Source organism: Carex rostrata, chromosome 11 (assembly GCF_964058835.1).
Source record: "Carex rostrata chromosome 11, lpCarRost1.2, whole genome shotgun sequence".
NCBI classification, from domain to species: domain Eukaryota; kingdom Viridiplantae; phylum Streptophyta; class Magnoliopsida; order Poales; family Cyperaceae; genus Carex; species Carex rostrata.
This window is the reverse complement of record NC_135928.1, coordinates 11,689,258-11,706,949: the sequence shown is the minus strand read 5'-3', so window position 1 is coordinate 11,706,949 and position 17,692 is coordinate 11,689,258. Positions and strand designations below refer to the sequence as shown.

Sequence of the window (17,692 nt, the reverse complement as noted above, 5' to 3'; positions counted from 1 at the left end):
CATATTTTTAAATTAGGCTTGTTAGGAATATAATCCTGGTACCTCTTTTCTTTACCAAACAAAGAGGTAACTCAGTATGGATATAGGCCTTTGTTTGTCTGGTAACAAAAAAAAAAGCAAACTCACCGCAACATTTGGCCAAACAAACATTATGACTTAATTAGAATTGATATCTATCTAGCGCAGTTAATTCATAGCAGTATTAGTAAATTTCGACTGGTTCAGTATGCTACTGGTATGGCTATTGTGTATCTCGTTGAACATGACTGATACAGAACAGAACATGCTAAAATAAATAAAAAGAAAAAACAAATCCAATAATTCCTGACCCTTATATGCCAATAATAGAAAGTAATGCATTATTTTAAGTAATACCAATACCAGTTTTGCATAACATTGCATAACACTGTAAATATACAATTCCTTTTACTATTTATTTGCAGAGAGATAGATAAAAATGTACTGATTATAAAAGGTACCCTTATATATGCATAATGTTACCATTTCTACAAAGAATACTAAAAATATGTCTGTAAAAGGCCTCATCTGGCCTAACACTGCCCACTGGCTTGCCATCTTTATCATAAAGCACCATACTGAGTTTTTGAGGAGTTTAAGATGATAGTTCAAAATATTTTTTTACCTTTGTTGGGCTTGTCTTCATCACGTACACCATGCTAAGTAATTCGAGCTGCACACAAAATTATAGAAAATATCAAGTTCATATAATTTATACTTTAATATAATAAAAAAAAGAGCCAACAATATTTACCTCTAAAATCAAAGACGCTGCATGAATGGGCGAAAATCATCCAAGTTGAAACTACCATGAAATGAGGCAAACCAATCCTTTGTGCAAATGAGAGCTTCAAGTGTATCCGAATTCATAGAACTACGCAGATTATCCGTCAATCGACCCGCTGCACTAAAAGCGGACTCTGATGCAACGGTTGATACCGGAACGGCCAAAAAGTCTCTTGCCATTCTTGCTAAAGTCGGCCACTTCTCCGAGTTTCTTTTCCAATATTGCAAAACATCGAAATCTTCTTCATCGGACACCACCAAAACGGGTTCTTCAAGATAATTATCCAACTCGATTTTGTTTCGTTGCACGGTACGGTTTTTATCATTAAATCTAGAGAATCTCTCATCTAACTTCCTTTTGACAAGTATTCTACTTTCCACTTGTGGGGACTGACTAGTTGACACCCGTTCCATATTTTCATTCGCCCTCTCATACTCGTCATAGAATTTTCTAAGTAAAGATTCCACATCTCTCACTCTTTCATTGTACTCGATGGTTTTTTCTCCATAGGCATCTTCGAAACAAAACTCCACAAAACGGAACTTTTTCCTAGGATCAAAAACACATGCTAGTGTTAAAATTGGATTCGGATTTTTCCAATATTTGTCAAATTTCTTTTGCATTTCTTTCGATAAGTTTTGCATAGTTGTATTGGAACTCGCAACTTCATCCAACAATGCACTCCGAATAGAAAACACCTCCTTTATATATTGATGTGACGATGGTCGCCTCACGGTTGAGAAAATTTTTGTTGCGTCTAGAAATACCTCCAAAAACCTCGCCATCTCTTCCGCCTCCTCCCACTTTTCCAGAGTAGGAACAACCATTCTAACATCATTGCCATACCTTGATAAAGCCTCTCTGTATTTCAACGCTTCATTAACCATCTCGTAAGTTGAGTTCCACCTTGTTGGACAATCTAGAATCATACCCCTTTTAGATGGCAAGTTAAGATCTTTTAGGATTTCATTAAACATTTGGAGTTTTCTACCACTCGCACAAATATTCCGTATTAAATCTCTAATTGTAACCAAACACGGGTCAATAATTTTCATCCCATCTTGCACCATGATATTTAAGATGTGTGCCGCACATCTCATATGCATGTGCTTCCCTTCAACAATGGTCCTATCCCTAAATTCCCTCTCTATATCTCCAATCGCATAATCATTAACCGTACAATTGTCTAGTGTAATTGTGAAGATTTTACTATCCAACTTCCACTCTATTAAAATATCCTTCATTAGACCCGCAACATTAGCACCCGAATGCGGATAAGGCATTTGTTTGAAGGAGATAATCTTATTTTGAAAATTGAAATCCTTATCTATGTAATGTGCTGTGAGGCACATATAACCCAGATGCACACTCGACGTCCATATGTCACTCGTGAAACAAACACGGGAATTCAATCCTTCAAACTCCTGCAATGCTAACTCCTTTCCCGTCTGAAATACTCTCACGCAATCGTTTCTCAACGTTTGTCGTCCTTTGGATCTATACTCCGATCTCAAAGACCTCATAGCCGGTTCCCAAAACCGACTTTCAATAGCGTTAAATGGGATCTCTGCATCGATGAAAAGCAAGGTCATCAAATTTCGGGTCAATTCGGGATTAAAACTATAACCGGGTCCAAATAAATCACCGTCTTTGCCCAATTTAAACCTCTCCTTTTCTTCTTCATCAATTTCTTTGCATCCAGTTTTGATATGTCGACGCAAGGTATTTGTTCCTTTATTGTTACCAGATTTAAACTTCATGGAACAATGCCTACACTTGGCCCATTTAACTCCTTCTTCATCATCTTCTTCAACAAAATGTAACCACACTTGTGATCTTTTTCGTGATATGCTTGTCGATGCGCTCTCGGACTCGGCAACAATACTTGTCTGAAATTGTGACATACCTATACAAGTAATTAAAAAATTAAACACTAGACTAATTAGCTTAAAATAGGTATGATATGAAGGTCTAACAAGAAAGAAGAAGGTAAGAAGGGACAGGGACAGAACTGTCATTTGCACAGTATTAGCTTAAAAAAAAGAAATAAAGCAAGTAGATGAGACAATGTATACCTTGTGTTTGAGACTTGACAGAATTCTTCAATGAAGGAAGAAATGCATGAATGCAGCAGGTCTGAGAGTCACCAACAAAGAAATGCAAAACTGTACGGAAATAATCATATTTCAAATTCATTCAAAAGGAAAAAAAGAAAGAAAGAAAGCCAAAAGATGAGACAATGCATACCTTGTGTTTGAGACTTGAGAGAATTCTTCAATGGAGAACGTGAATTCTATGATCAAACCATGCTTCCCAACCTTTCAAACCATTCTTCCTAATCTTAACTGTCCAGTGAATTTATACCGATTATACCATTATCAACACAGATCTTAACAAAGATTTAACAATTTAAATATGATCTATGCTATCTCAAATTCACTTGTCATGTTGTACTGTATCGTATAGTTTAACAATTTAAATATATTCCTAATAACAACAGAGGAAAATTCAATAAATATGATCTAAAAAAGTACTGTATCATATAGTTTTTCAAAAAAAAAAATATATAAAATGGTTGGGACTTGCAGCAATTTGAACAAAATTGAACCAGCCTCAATGAAATGATGATCTGACCTTAGTCATAGTAAATTCTGATCTGATTCAAAACCTCTAAGAAACATACACCAATTATGAGGGCAAACTCAACAAGTTACCCAAATGTAGAGACTGTTTTGTTAAAAGTGAATAAATGAAAGCAATTCCCTCAAATCAGTGTATGTAAATTGCCCAAAACTTTAACTTATTCTGGCCTTTTGTTCGGGAATAACTTCGATATATGAAAAAATTACAAATATGACTAAACCTGAAGCGCTTTTCTTCGTTCCGAAGGGATGATGTCTCTCTTTCTTTTTTTATTCTCTATTTATGCCACTTTTCCTCTTCTTTTTTTCCTGTATTTCAAGAAGAAAATAGAAAAATTGGATGTCAACACAGATCTATTGTCCAGTGAATTTATACCGATTGTACCATTATCAACACAGATCTATGTTATCTAGGCTATATATATATATCAACTCAGATCTTATCATATATACCAGCCCACATAACAAACAAATAACATAATTTCAATGAACCCCCTATGCTATCTCAAATTTTGAAAACAGAAAAGGACCTTTTAAAACAATTATAGTTGGAGATTACACAAACAATCTTATCTCAAATTTCTGAAGTGAATCAAATTATAGTTGTATTACACAAACAATTATAAGAACAGAGTCTAAAGAAGCATTTTACTACTTTGCTGGTTTGATCAAGCAAAATAATAGTTACTTGAGGTGCCATATCTGACAACTATGGAACCTTACCAGAAATGATGGCCTCAATTCTCAAATAAACCCACAATAGCTAAATCTAAAGAATCAAAACCCAATTCATATAATGATTCTTGCAGTACGAGATTTCAACAACTTTTTAACTGGATTAGAATTTAGAAATGAAACTTCAAGTACAAACAAACCAACAATTTGATTATCAACAGAAGCAATTCTAGTTTCATAGAAATCCTCCATAGAGAACCTTTTCCGGATACAAACTTATAGTGGAATAAGCAAGAAAATATAGGTGTAAATCAACTATTTGTGCCAACTATTTATACCAGTAAGCACTGGTACAAGAAAAAAGAGACGAGAAGAGAAAAGAAGAGAAGAGAACAAATTGAGGGAAATTGAGTGTAACCAACCTGGTAGAAGAAGATGTCGAAGAGTAAACGAGCAAGGAAGGCGCGCTTAGAGGGGCGGCGCCATGGAGTCTGAGCGAGGCTAAGTGATTTTCAGAAGTGAGAAGAGGTGGTGCGGAGAAATGGTTGAGGCGGCGCAGAGAGTTAGAGAGATCGGACACAGATCGGATACAGAACCGGACTCCAAAACTGGGCTTTCAACTGGGTTGCTCAAACTGAGAGAGATCGATCCCCTTTTTGGTTGTTACCACGTTCAGTCCATGTCCAGTCCGAATTTTCTCTTTCAATCACATTTGAACTGGTTATTAGGCCCGTCCAGATTTGGGCCCGTCCAGATTTAGGCCCTACTTTGTCCAACCCGGTTGTCCATGGACAAACCAGTCCTATTACCAGCCCTACGTCCTGTGCATTCCCTTCCGCACCGGATTGACTCGAATTCCAATCGGACGGTCTCAATCTAAAAACAAATATTCTATTACCTCAGAGGATATGGACTCACCAACGCCTCCCAGTCCCCCACTCTTATTAACTGGTCTACTACGCAATAGACTAACGGAGCTTTATGCCCGTCTATTTTAACGGCGTATATCTCCGTTAAAACGCAGCAGACTAAAACGAAGCCTTTTAACGGACCGCTACACGACAAACTAAGGAGATTTATTGTTCGCACTTAAAACAAGTAGCAGTAACTTGCAGTGCGGGAAATTGGCTTCCAGCATATTCACTTCCACTTCCTCTTCCTCTTCCTCTTCGTAGGGAAAATATTCCCTCCACAGTCCACTCCATTGGTTAATTGAACTTGTGAACCAGCGAACTCAGAGCAATGGATCTGCTCCCGCAGCTAGGGTTTCATTTCTCGTCTTTAGAGTTTAGCATGTATTCTTCTTCTACGACGCGAGTTTCTCTTCTCTCTCAATGCAACCAAGCAAGCTAGGAGATTTGCATCTGATGTTAAGGTTCTAATTCTAATCACTTATTGTTCGAATTTTGGGGTGCTTATTACAAATTTAAATAGGAATGAGTTCTTTGATTTAATTTGTGGATTTCGAGGAACTTTTGACAATGTTTTTTAGAGTCCCTATTACAGATTTGCATGTTTTCTTATGGAACAGTAACTTTTGGCTTCTTTTTTTTTTTTTCATTGTCGCTTATTTATCAAATTGATCTCGTCCTTTTTGCTCTGTTTCTGTTCGTTACTTGGAAATTCATTTGTGAAACATTTTCGCTTCTATTTACTTATTTTAGTATCGATAACTATTAGAGGTATGCATAAATTTCTAACCGAATGAAGTTAAAAGACTTGGTAGCTTTCTGCTTTCTGAATTATGCAATGAGATTTGACAGGATACTGAAGAGTCTTCCTCAAGCTTCCAATGAAATTGGGGAAAAAAGTTGCATACTTTTGGAGCAGATTCCTCTCTTTCACAGACGAACAATTACTTTTGGAAAGTTTCTCACACCTTATTGTTGTAAATTTTACTTAGCATGATTGTATCTATGTTTCGCAGTCCTAATAGCATGACCTCGGCTTCAACTCAATTTGCAAGTTCTATGAGGATAGGAGGGATGTATGATAGAGATCACCAACTTGGCAGCATGTGGAATGATCCGTACCAAGTCGACGACAGCCAGACCACAAGCCCATCGTTGGGTGATGTGAAACTCGATAATCCAGTGAGATTTTTGCTGTTTTGTAATCCCTTTTTGGTTGTAATTTTTATAGATTTGCAAATTATACGAAATATTTATTTTGGTGTTTGCAAATGAGAGTCAACATTTCTCTCTTTGTGGCAATAAATTAACAGCTGAGATCATGGTAAGGTCAGGCAAAAATTTACTAAATAACGGTTGACTTTTCATATTAAATCAAGTTGCTTCACAATTGTTAATGTAAACATGGAAAGCACATATGGTCATGTTTGGCTTGGTTTCAGCTCAATTCAGGCTTAGAAAATGCAAGGTGTTTAGGTAGGGGCAAAACTGTCTACTTCCAATGGAATATGCCTTTTCCATCATGTTATTTTAATGGATATGTTCATGCATGTGTAACTGTGCAAGCATTTTACCAAAAGTTTGTCCTTTTTGAAAATGTCAAATACAGTAATTATCGATGCAATTAGCAAAATTCCCTTTTGTTGCTTGCTCATTTTTCCCCCGTCCTAGGCTTACATCCAACAATTAGAGACAAGCCGCATGAAATTGGCTCAGTTAGAGCAAGAACTCGATTGTACCAGAAACCAGGTAAAAGAAACATTATATGAATTAAAAGATAAATTAATGTTCAATGAATCAGTCAGGGGCCAACTTCTTTTGTTCTTCAATTGCAGGGTGGGTACATTAGTGGACACTTGGGAGAATCAAATGTTGGTTTAAATGGAGCTGTTAATTCAGGTAATCACATGGCCAGCAATCGAACCACTCTGAATTCCTTGGAGGCGGCAGTGGATGAGCTGAAGGCACAAGTTGCACAAATGCAAGTAGATGCTAGTTTGCGAATTCGGGAGGAAGCCGAAAGAAATATCAGGCGAGATACAACTATGCAAGAATGGTTCTTGAAGGCCATGAACGATCAATTTGCAACTTTGAAGAATCAGCTGGACAATCCGGTTAGTAAAGAAACGGAGGGCTCAGGTAACAATCATTTCCGAGAAAATGGTCAGTTTGATAGAGGAAGAAGAGATATGAGAATCCAAGCACCTAGGCAGGATTTTCCTAGTTTTGAGGGTGACAACCCGGCTGAATGGGTCTCTAAATGTCATTACTACTTTGAATTGTACCAAATCCCAGAAGACCATAAAACGGTACAAGCTGTTCTGAATTTCAAAGGGGTTGCCAGTGAATGGTATAGGGGCTATAATGTAACTCATGATCACCCAACTTGGCCAGAATTAGTGAATTTGGTGAAAAGAAGATTTTCTGATACTGAAAATATGAGTGCATTCGAAGAACTGAAAAGGCTGTATCAAACTCACACAGTTAAAGAGTATATGGAGAGGTTTGAAAAGGTGAAAACTAGATCTCAGATTGAAGCCCCATACCTACCAGAGGACCATTTTACAAATGCATTTATTAGTGGGTTGAATGAAGATATAAAACACCTTGTATTGGCTATGAAACCCATTAATTTGTTGGATGCTTTTGAACAAGCTAGACACATGGAGATAGCACTTAATTACCAGGCCAAAAAGAACAAAGCTGGATTTAAAGTCAATCAAAGTGTACCACAAAACCAGATGAAATTGGTAACTGATAAACCAAGAGTGTTTGACGACAAACCAGTGAATGCAGTACCCACACAGAAAAATGCACTAATTGAGCAAAGGAGAGCACTTGGGTTGTGTTTTAAATGTGGTGATAAATACTACCCGGGTCATCAGTGCAAAATTAAAGTGCATATGCTAGTGAGTCAAGATGAAGAAGGGGAAATAGAAGATGACACTCTACCTGAAATGGTAAGGTCAGGCAAAAATTTACTAAATAACGGTTGACTTTTCATATTAAATCAAGTTGCTTCACAATTGTTAATGCAAACATGGAAAGCACATCTGGTCATGTTTGGCTTGGTTTCAGCTCAATTCGGGCTTAGAAAATGCAAGGTGTTTAGGTAGGGGCAAAACTGTCTACTTCCAATGGAATATGCCTTTTCCATCATGTTATTTTAATGGGTATGTTCATGCATGTGTAACTGTGCAAGCATTTTACCAAAAGTTTGTCCTTTTTGAAAATATCAAATACGGTAATTATCGATGCAATTAGCAAAATTCCCTTTTGTTGCTTGCTCATTTTGCCCCTGTCCTAGGCTTACATCCAACAATTAGAGACAAGCAGCATGAAATTGGCTCAGTTAGAGCAAGAACTCGATCGTACCAGAAACCAGGTAAAAGAAACATTATATGAATTAAAAGATAAACTAATGTTCAATGAATCAGTCAGGGGCCAACTTCTATTGTTTTTCAATTGCAGGGTGGGTACATTAGTGGACACTTGGGAGAATCGAATGTTGGTTTAAATGGAGCTGTTAATTCAGGTAATTTATAAACTTTTTTTTTTTTGAAGTCACATTCCAAAATTTGTATCACATGGTTTGTTTGCTTCCATTTTTTTATGCCCTCGAGTTCCATGGTGTCTATGGAAGCAATGAATTCATTACTTGCTTTTAGACAAGGCAGAAATATAGTAATTTCATAATGTTCAATGAATCAGTCAGGGGCCAACTTTATATTGATAGTTCTTTCTCTTTCTTTTCCTTTTCTTTTTATTTCATTTGTTATTCCTTCAATTTTTTATTTCTGTTGAATTCGTTATTTCTTTTCCTCCGTTCTTGGATTGGTATCATTCTGTAGAGTAAGGCTTAGGTTCTATGGATAGCATAAGACATTCCGTCCTACGGCTTAAAAAACAAATTATATAAACTTCACTAGATTTGTGTAAAAGGATTATCTTTATTAATCAAGGATTAGGCTTATATAGAGCCTTACAAACACTCTTACAAATAACCCCCTCAAACTATCATAATACAATGATAAACATACCAACACTCCCCCTCAAGATGAGCCTACGGACGAAAAATATCCACTAGGCCCATCTTGTCACATAGTCTCAACAAATCCAACGAACTAAGCCCTTTAGTGAGACAGTCAGCCACTTGCTCTCTAGTAGCTACATGTCCCAGCTCAAGTAGTCCGCTATTCAGTTTTTCCTTGATGAAGAATCTGTCGATCTCCACATGCTTGGTCCTGTCATGCTGCACAGGGTTATTAGCAATGCTAATAGCTGACTTATTGTCGCACCACAGCTTCATTTGTGCCCCTTGGTCCATCTTGAGCTCCACCAACAGAGCTCTCAACCACATCATCTCTGCAACACCTAAAGCCATGGCCCTGTACTCTGCCTCGGCTGTGGACCTCGCAACTACCGACTGTTTCTTGCTCTTCCAGGAGACCAGATTGCCTCCTACAAACATGCAATATCCAGACGTGGACTTCCTATCATCGGCACAACTAGCCCAGTCTGAATCACAATATCCCTCAATATTCAAATGCCCATTCTTGCGAAAGATCAACCCCTTGCCTGGTGCACTCTTCAGGTATCTCAGGATCTGGTACACAGCATCCATGTGACCCTCCCTAGGGTCATGCATGTAGCGACTCACCACACACACCGCAAAGGAGATGTCAGGACGAGTGTGGCTCAAATAGATCAAGCGACCAACTAACCTCTGGTACCTCTCCTTATCAACTGGCTCTCCTGCCTCAGCACTCAGCTTAGACTTTTGATCGATCGGGGCCACCGCAGGCTTGCACCCTAGCATACCTGTCTCTGTAAGCAAATCCAGCACATACTTCCTTTGAGACAAAACAATCCCCTCTGCACCACGAGCTATCTCAATCCCAAGGAAGTATCTGAGTTGCCCCAAGTCTTTCACTTCAAACTCCTTGCTCAACCTCTTCTTCAGTGATGCAATCTCACCCTCATCATCACCAGTGATAATCATGTCGTCCACATACACTGCCAGCATCGTAATGTGAACTCCATGTCGCCTGAAGAACACTGTATGGTCTGCTGATACCCCATGCCTACCATAGCCCTCCTAAACCTGTCAAACCAGGCTCGAGGGGACTGCTTCAGCCCATAAAGAGATTTATTGAGTCTGCACACCTTACCCTCCGTTTGTTTCGTGCCAAAACCCTGTGGGACCTCCATATACACCTCCTCCAACAACTCGCCGTGAAGGAAGGCATTCTTCACATCAAGCTGATGTAACTTCCAACCCCCATTCGCTGCTAAGGAAACAAGTGTCCGCACTGTACTCATCTTCGCCACGGGTGCAAAAGTCTCATCATAGTCAATACCGTACGTCTGACTGTACCCCTTTTCCACCAACCGGGCCTTGTAACGCTCAACCCGACCCTCTGGGCTTTGCTTCACAGTGAAAACCCACTTGCATCCAACCGCCTTCTTTCCTGGTGGTAATGGCACAAGCGTCCAGGTTTTGTTCTTTGCGAGAGCCTCAAGTTCCTCAAGCATGGCGGCTTTCCACTTTGGATCCTCCTTAGCAACCTGCCAACACTTAGGAATAGAGACAATGTCCAGAGATGCAATGAATGCTCCATGTGCAGGTGAGATGTGAGAGTAAGAAACAAACTGGGCAATATCATGTGGGAAACCGTATCGATCAGGGGGAACTCCCGCATTGAGGCGAGGAGTCCTCCTTACCGACATGGGAGTGGGAAGAGTAGAGAGAGGAATCATATCACCTGTGTGCTCTGAGTCAGTGGATGGTGTCTCAGAAGTCGGGGTAGGAAGGGACAAGGGACTTGGCACAAGCGGCACTGTAGGCGCGGTATCCTCAACCTGCCTCCTTCTCCTCGTGTACACTCGCAGCTCCCCTTGAGCTTGAGTGCCACCATTATCGGGATCATCCCCGCCTCGTTCCGGCACCACAGCCGATTCCACAACAGTCGACTCCTCAACTGTTGGCGTGCAAGGGACATCGCTCACACCCACCATCCTCCTCTCACTACCACTGCTACTCTCCCCCTCTCGCCTCATACCTCCAGTATCGAGCGAGTCTCCAAAAGGTGATGTAACCTGAGAGGAGTAGTATGGCTCATGCTCTCGAAATGTGACATCCATACTAACAAACAACCTCCTCTTCACGGGACTCCAACATGTGTAGCCTTTTTGAGTGGCCGAGTACCCCACAAAGATACATTTGACCGCTCGCGGATCCAGTTTTCTCACATTTGGTCTGTTGTTCTGCACGAAACACACACAACCAAATACCTTCAAGGGGAGACTATCACTAATCTCACCTTTCAATAACTCAAGCGGGGACTTCCACTCCAACACACGTGACGGCATCCTATTGATCAGTCTCGCAGCTGTCAGGACTGCCTGTCCCCACAAGTACTTTGGTACATTCATTGAGATCATCATGCTTCTCGCTACCTCAAGGAGATGCCTGTTCTTTCTTTCTGCCACTCCATTCTGCTCTGGTGTGTATGGGCACGTGGTCTGATGCAGGATTCCCTGGGAGGATAAGTATTCTCTGAACGCATTGTTCGTGTACTCTATCCCATTGTCAGACCTCAATACCTTTACTACTGCCCCGTATTGAGTCTGAGCCCCTTTGTGGAAATCTTTAAAACAAGCAAGCACATCATTCTTGTTTTTCATCAAATAAAGCCAAGTAGTACGAGAAAAGCAATCAATGAAAGATACAAAATATCGAAAACCATTAACAGAAGTTGTGGAACAAGGTCCCCACACATCAGAATGTATCAAATCAAAACTACAGGTGCTCCTACTACCTGTACTAACATACGAACTCCTGGTGTGCTTGCCAAGCTCACAAGCATCACAAACAAGTATCTCTTTATTAGCTTTTTCAAACATAGCTGGATACAAACGACTCAAAAGACTAAAAGAAGAATGACCCATCCGCCTATGGTAGAGCAACAACAAGTCTTCCACACTACTCCTCACTCCTCCAGATCTCTCCACCACAGATGCGAGGGCTGAGTCCATCCCTTCTCTCTCAAGGAACCACAATCCGTTACGCCATGTGCCAGTCCCAAGCCTCTTGCCCGTTCCCTTCTCCTGGAAGATCACATTGGGAATATCAAAAGAAACAACACATTTCAGTTGGAGGATAATAGCACTAATGGATAAGAGATTTACTGGAAAAGATGGAGCATGCAAAACATTGGACAAAGTCAAGGAGTCGGTACATCGCACAGTGCCCTTACCCACTACGGGCTGGGCCGTACCATCGGCTGTCTGAATACTCTCAGGGACTGCCAGGTGAGTATAAGAAGAAAACTCCCCAACAGTACCCGTCACATGTCTGGAAGCACCAGAATCAATAATCCATGGTGAACTAACGGTGGATATAGAGGCAAGAGCATGGGTGTCACTAGTACCTGCAACTGAATGAGCATAAGTGGCAATGTTACCCGAGGTAGATGCATCCTCTGCCGCACCTTTTCCCTTCCTCCTAAGTAACTGGGAGTAGGCTCTCAAGAGCTCCTGATCCTCCGCAGAGAGCTCCTCATCCTGCGCACCCCCTTCATCCTCTTCTCCTGCTACTATCAGGTTTGCCCGGTAGCCCCCTCTTCCACCTCCTCTGCGGCCACGACCACGACCGCGCTCCCCAGACTGACCACGTCCACCAGAGTTCCTCACCTTTCGTGGCTTAGTGCAAGCCGACTTCAGGTGGCCTACCTCCCCACAGTTGTAGCACTCCCGGGTCTCACCTTTAGACCTGGTACCACCTGAGTTGGAGACGGCTAGAGCTGACTTCACCCCTGGAAGTCCCCCTGCCCCGGTCTGGAGCCCGATCCGGGTCTCCTCCTGTATCATGGCCGAGACTGCCTCCTCCAGTGAGGGAATCTTCGGCTGAGCAAGTAACATCGCAGTCCTCTGCTCGAAGGCTGGGGCCAGACCTCTAAGGAACCCCATGGTCCTATCCTGCATGCAAGCCTCAGTCTTCCTGCACGCAGGATCAGGACAACACAACGTCCTCGTGCAGTAGTCATGATCCAGCCATAAGCGCTCCAGCTCTATGCATACTGCTGCACAGTCCTCTCCCCCTGTACGCAAGCAGCAATCTCCCCCTTTATCTGATAAACCCTCAGGTTGTTCCCCACACCATCATACGTCTTCCTCAATTTTTCCCAGACACACCTCACATCCTCCATGCCATCAACATTGGCCGCGATCTCTCGAGTCATCGAGTTCAAGAGCCAGATGTACACCAGCATGTGAGTGGACCTCCACTCATCCCTCGCCGGAGTACCCTCAGCTGGCTCAGCAATCGCTCCAGTCAGGTACCCCTCTAGTTTCCTCCCAACTAGAGTGTACCGCACCCGACGTGACCAGCTCAGATACGAACCTGGACCATCGAGTTTCACATCAATCGGGGGAAGCTCCACCCTTGGTGCTGGTGCAGGTGCTGGGGTTGGTTTCGGTGCAGTGTCACTAGAGGCAAAGCTAAATGCTCGCATCAACATTGCGATCTCATCACCACTCAGCTTCTCCAAGGCCTCTTTCATTGCGATACCCGTCTTCGAACCCTCACCTGCCATTGGTCTGACTCTGATCTACACACAAGATTGAGTCAAATCCTCCTTCTTCCCCAAGACACGATCTCGAACCCGCAAGATCTAGAAAATCATTACCTCGAACCCCTTCCCTTTCCTTTTAACCCGATCTTGATCTCAAAACATCAAGATTCGAGCTTCAAACAACCCGATCAATACCCGTCTCTCGGGTATCGTGGGGTATAAACCCCCCCACGCCGGCCAAGCAACAATCAACAAGAGAAATAGAGAGAAAAGAGAAGAGGATAGATCAAATCAAGAAAGAAAAGAAGAAGAGAAGAGGATAGATCAAACCAAAATGGCTATTTTTCAGATCAAGAAGACCAGATCCGAACCCTCACCGGCGGGTCAGATCTGCCCCTAGCAAGGCTGGCGGCACCCCAAGTGGACTGGCGGAGCTCCCTGGAGGTTGGCGGAGCCTCTGGAGGGGCTGGACGGAGGCCCTGGAGGGAGGGCGGAGTCCCTGGAAGGAGGGCGGAGCCCCTGGGGGGGGAGGGCGAAGGTGCTGACAGGGGCGGCGGAGGTCTGGTGGGGCCGGCGGAGGGTAGGCGGAGGTCTGGTGGGGCTGGCGGCTGTTGCACGATTTTTGATGCGAAACCCTAGATCTGATCTGTGCTCTGATACCAACTAGATTTGTGTAAAAGGATTATCTTTATTAATCAAGGGTTAGGCTTATATAGAGCCTTACAAACACTCTTACAAATAACCCCCTCAAACTATCCTAATACAATGATAAACATACAAACAACTTCAAATTTTGATCTATGTAGTTCAGTAAATTTGTTATATAATGAACTTGTAGAATACTAATTTTTACTATTTTTTATGATTTATGAAAGATGGCAGAAACTGGCCTAAAACATTAGTAATTTTCTTTTATTTCTAAGCCATTTTTTGTCATCTTTTATAAATCATAAATCATAAAAAATAGTAGAAAAATTTCAAAAATAGTAAAAATTGGTATTTACAAGTTCATTATATAACCAATTTACTGAGGTACTTAGATCGAAGTTTGAAGTTTATACGATAAATTTTTGAGGCCGTAGCATGGAAGGCATTATGCTATCCTTAGCACCTAAGCCTTACTCCATTCTGTAATCTGTACTTATTGCTGTCCAATTTGTTACCCGGGTATTGTTCTTACAAACCAAACCTGATAATTAACCATAAGGCAAAGAACAGTCAATTTTTTGTTACATTTATACACCCAACAGAACTTTAGAATGTTAATTTGTTAAATGCTCGTGGAATTTCTCCCTCCTATCAGCAGGAATTGCAGCATTTGAAATAGAATACGCCAACTGGGTGGAAGAGCAAACCCGGCTGACGTGTGAACTGAGAAGCGCAATACAAGCACAATTGTCAGATATTGAGTTGCACATGTTGGTCGACAGTGGCATGAGCCACTATGAGAATCTCTACAGGATAAAGGCTATTGCCGCCAGATCTGATGTATTCTACATTATGTCTGGTATGTGGCGAACCTCAGCTGAGCGGTTTTTCCTCTGGATGGGTGGCTTTCGACCTTCTGAACTCTTAAAGGTGAGATAATCCCTTCAGTGCACCTTTTGGAAATTATGCAAGATCTTATGAGGAAATTGTAGAATTAGTCATTTTTTATGTTTTTTCTTTGAAAAAGACTTCTTTATTTGAAAACTAAAGTGCCTGCATTTCTCTTAAATGGTTCTCTAGTACTGATGGTTTTTCAATTAAATATGGCACTCAACTTTTGAGAAGACGACTGAACCATTAATGAAAAATTATGCTGCTTAGTAAAGTTTGCTCTATTTTTTCTAGCTGGAGGTGGCTGAGCCACCCTCATAAATTAGAAATTAGCAATTTTGTCCTTCATACTTCAATTTCTACTAGTGCTAATTCTTTTCAGCTCCCCACATAAAATAAAATTACCATACAATAACTTATTCAGCCCCTCAATCTCAATATTCTGGTTCCGGCCATGGTTCTATTTTTGTTTTCATCAATTCATTACCATATTTTACTCAAAAAAAAATTCATTACCATATTAGCATATCCTAATAATATGTTATATTACCAAAGGTGTTAAAGTTTAACTAATGGTTTTAACTCGAAAAATAGAAAAGAAGTTTTAACTAAGGGTAGCAGCTAAGGAGTTGGTTTTATATTTTCTAATTCAAATAGAATTGTTTTGCCATTTAAGAAATTGGACTTACCTGCAATATCTTGATATGTGAAAACCTTTTTTTTTATTCGAATTTCCCTTGTTTCATAATTTTTTTTTTTTGTGTTGTATTATTTGTTTTAACTTGGTCAATAGATTCTGGTTCCACAACTGGAGCCGTTGGCAGAATCGCAAACAGCGGCAGTCAATGGCTTGAGAAAGTCTTCCCAGCAAGCCGAAGATGCCCTCTCACTAGGGATGGAAAAGCTCCAGCAGACACTTTCTGAGACCCTGACCCTGACGATGGGACCCCTTGGTGGTCCTGATGCCATTGTCAATAATTACATGTGCCAGATGACAAATGCACTAGGAAAGCTTGAGGCTCTCGTCAATTTTGTGAACCAGGTGATGATTCATTTCCGTTACTGTAGTTTGTTTGAGTTTATTTGATAAGGTACTATTTAGTGCTAGTTATGTTAGTGTAATGGTTGAGTGCCTTTTTTCGAATTCTCAGTATCAACATGATTTGTTACAGTTGCCAATATGGGCTGTTTCCTAAAGAGTGAACATATACAAAAACCAAAAGGAACTTTAAGATCACAACAGGAAAAATGATATAATAAAATCAGTACGTATTACCTAACATATGGTCACAATACGATGCGTGTGTTTTCCAAATCAACATTTCCAAAACTAAATTGTCTTTCCTGAAACCCCAAAATTAAGTACATAACTGACTGTGTGTATTCACAAAAAGTTAAAAAACACATAATTGAGGGGCTGAACTGGAAAACTTCAAATAGATGAAGGGATTGAATTTGCAATGTACCCTTTTGTTTATGAAACAGGGGGACCACCTAAGGCAGGAAGCGCTGCAGCAGATGTACAAAATTTTGACAATTCGACAAGCGGCTCGAGGCCTCCTTGTATTAGGTGACTACTTCCAGCGGCTTCGAGCTCTTAGTTCATTGTGGGCTGCACGGCCCCGTGAACCTTCATAAATCATTCTCTGAATAGACAGTAATTTCATGTATAATCATGTCAGATGCCTGTCTCTGACAGATGAGGCCAGCCTAGAAAAAATGCTGGCAGAAAAAGTGGCTTTGAGATAGAGGCAGAATGGATTACGTGTAAATATATTTGTAAGGTGCTAGTTGCAAAATGTCTGTTTATAGCGCTTCATGTCGTAGTGATGTATATGTTTTGATGATTGTTACATTTATGTAAAATTATGGTAGGTGACGCCTGTCAACTCATGAAATGAATAATTTCCCAACTCTTGTTCATTTTTTTTTCCCTCAAGTGTGCTTCATTCTATCATTTTTTTTTTTTTTTGAAAAACCATTCTATCAGATTTGTTGCTGTGGCTTTATCTAAATTGTTCAAATTTCAGGCACCTTTTATTTTGCGGTTAACTTTGGTGAAACTTACTTCATCAAGAATAAATTTAGGCCTATACATCTATGCAGTGTTTTAAAATGCGGCCGCATATGCGTATGCGGTCGGTAGCCGTGCTCAGAATGTCCATGCGGTTTTTTCATGCGGTTTTTCCATGCGGCCGCATATGTGGTCCGAATATGCGGTCATGCGGATTAAAAATGCAGCCATGCGGTCTGAATATGCGGCCATGCGGACTGAAATATGCGGCCATGCAGTCTTTCCATGCGGTTTTGATAATTTGATTGTATTTTAATTAAAATTTATATTAAAAAAATCAAAAAATTATTGTTGGTTATGTTATTATGTGAAAATAAATTCAAATATATGAATATGAATATATATATACATGAATTTTTGTTTTAAAATCCGCATATGTGTCCGCATACCGCATATACGGTATGCAGTGGCCTTCCACATGCATGAACAAAACCGCATTTTAAAACACTGCATCTATGTAATATTTGATT

General features: G+C 40.7%; 2 protein-coding genes across 5 annotated transcripts; both read left to right on the top strand.

Annotated features, from left to right (window-relative positions):
• Positions 1 to 4,940: 4,940 nt before the first annotated feature.
• LOC144561649 (transcription factor TGAL6-like) lies at positions 4,941 to 6,934 on the top strand (the record flags this gene model as incomplete). Its single annotated transcript, XM_078310670.1, has 4 exons — positions 4,941 to 5,497; positions 6,050 to 6,215; positions 6,705 to 6,782; positions 6,869 to 6,934. Coding segments are annotated over exons 1-4 (351 nt in total), but the record flags the coding sequence as incomplete, so codon positions are not given.
• Positions 6,935 to 6,938: 4 nt separating this feature from the next.
• On the top strand, positions 6,939 to 17,071 carry LOC144561645 (transcription factor TGA2.2-like). Of its 4 annotated transcripts, none has more exons than XM_078310666.1 (7): positions 6,939 to 7,147; positions 7,247 to 7,993; positions 8,341 to 8,418; positions 8,505 to 8,568; positions 14,913 to 15,187; positions 15,942 to 16,190; positions 16,634 to 17,071. In XM_078310666.1, the coding sequence occupies exons 1-7, from the start codon at positions 6,941 to 6,943 to the stop codon at positions 16,784 to 16,786; spliced, it is 1,773 nt and encodes a 590-aa protein (XP_078166792.1). In that variant the 5' UTR covers positions 6,939 to 6,940; the 3' UTR covers positions 16,787 to 17,071. The 4 variants fall into 4 exon arrangements, with proteins under 4 accessions (XP_078166792.1, XP_078166793.1, XP_078166791.1 ...); XM_078310667.1 differs by having other exon boundaries at positions 6,939 to 7,172; positions 7,830 to 7,993; XM_078310665.1 differs by having other exon boundaries at positions 6,939 to 7,993; positions 14,916 to 15,187.
• The last annotated feature ends 621 nt before the right edge of the window (positions 17,072 to 17,692 follow it).

What these genes read in the sequence shown, in the direction of transcription:
- LOC144561645 (XM_078310664.1), top strand. Translation starts at nt 6,941, where the DNA reads ATGGCCAGCAATCGAACCACTCTGAATTCCTTGGAGGCGGCAGTGGAT. An exon ending in TCGATCGTACCAGAAACCAG is followed by an intron (nt 8,419 to 8,504) that starts GTAAAAGAAACA and finishes TTTCAATTGCAG; the next exon opens with GGTGGGTACATTAGTGGACA. An exon ending in AAATGGAGCTGTTAATTCAG is followed by an intron (nt 8,569 to 14,912) that starts GTAATTTATAAA and finishes CCCTCCTATCAG; the next exon opens with CAGGAATTGCAGCATTTGAA.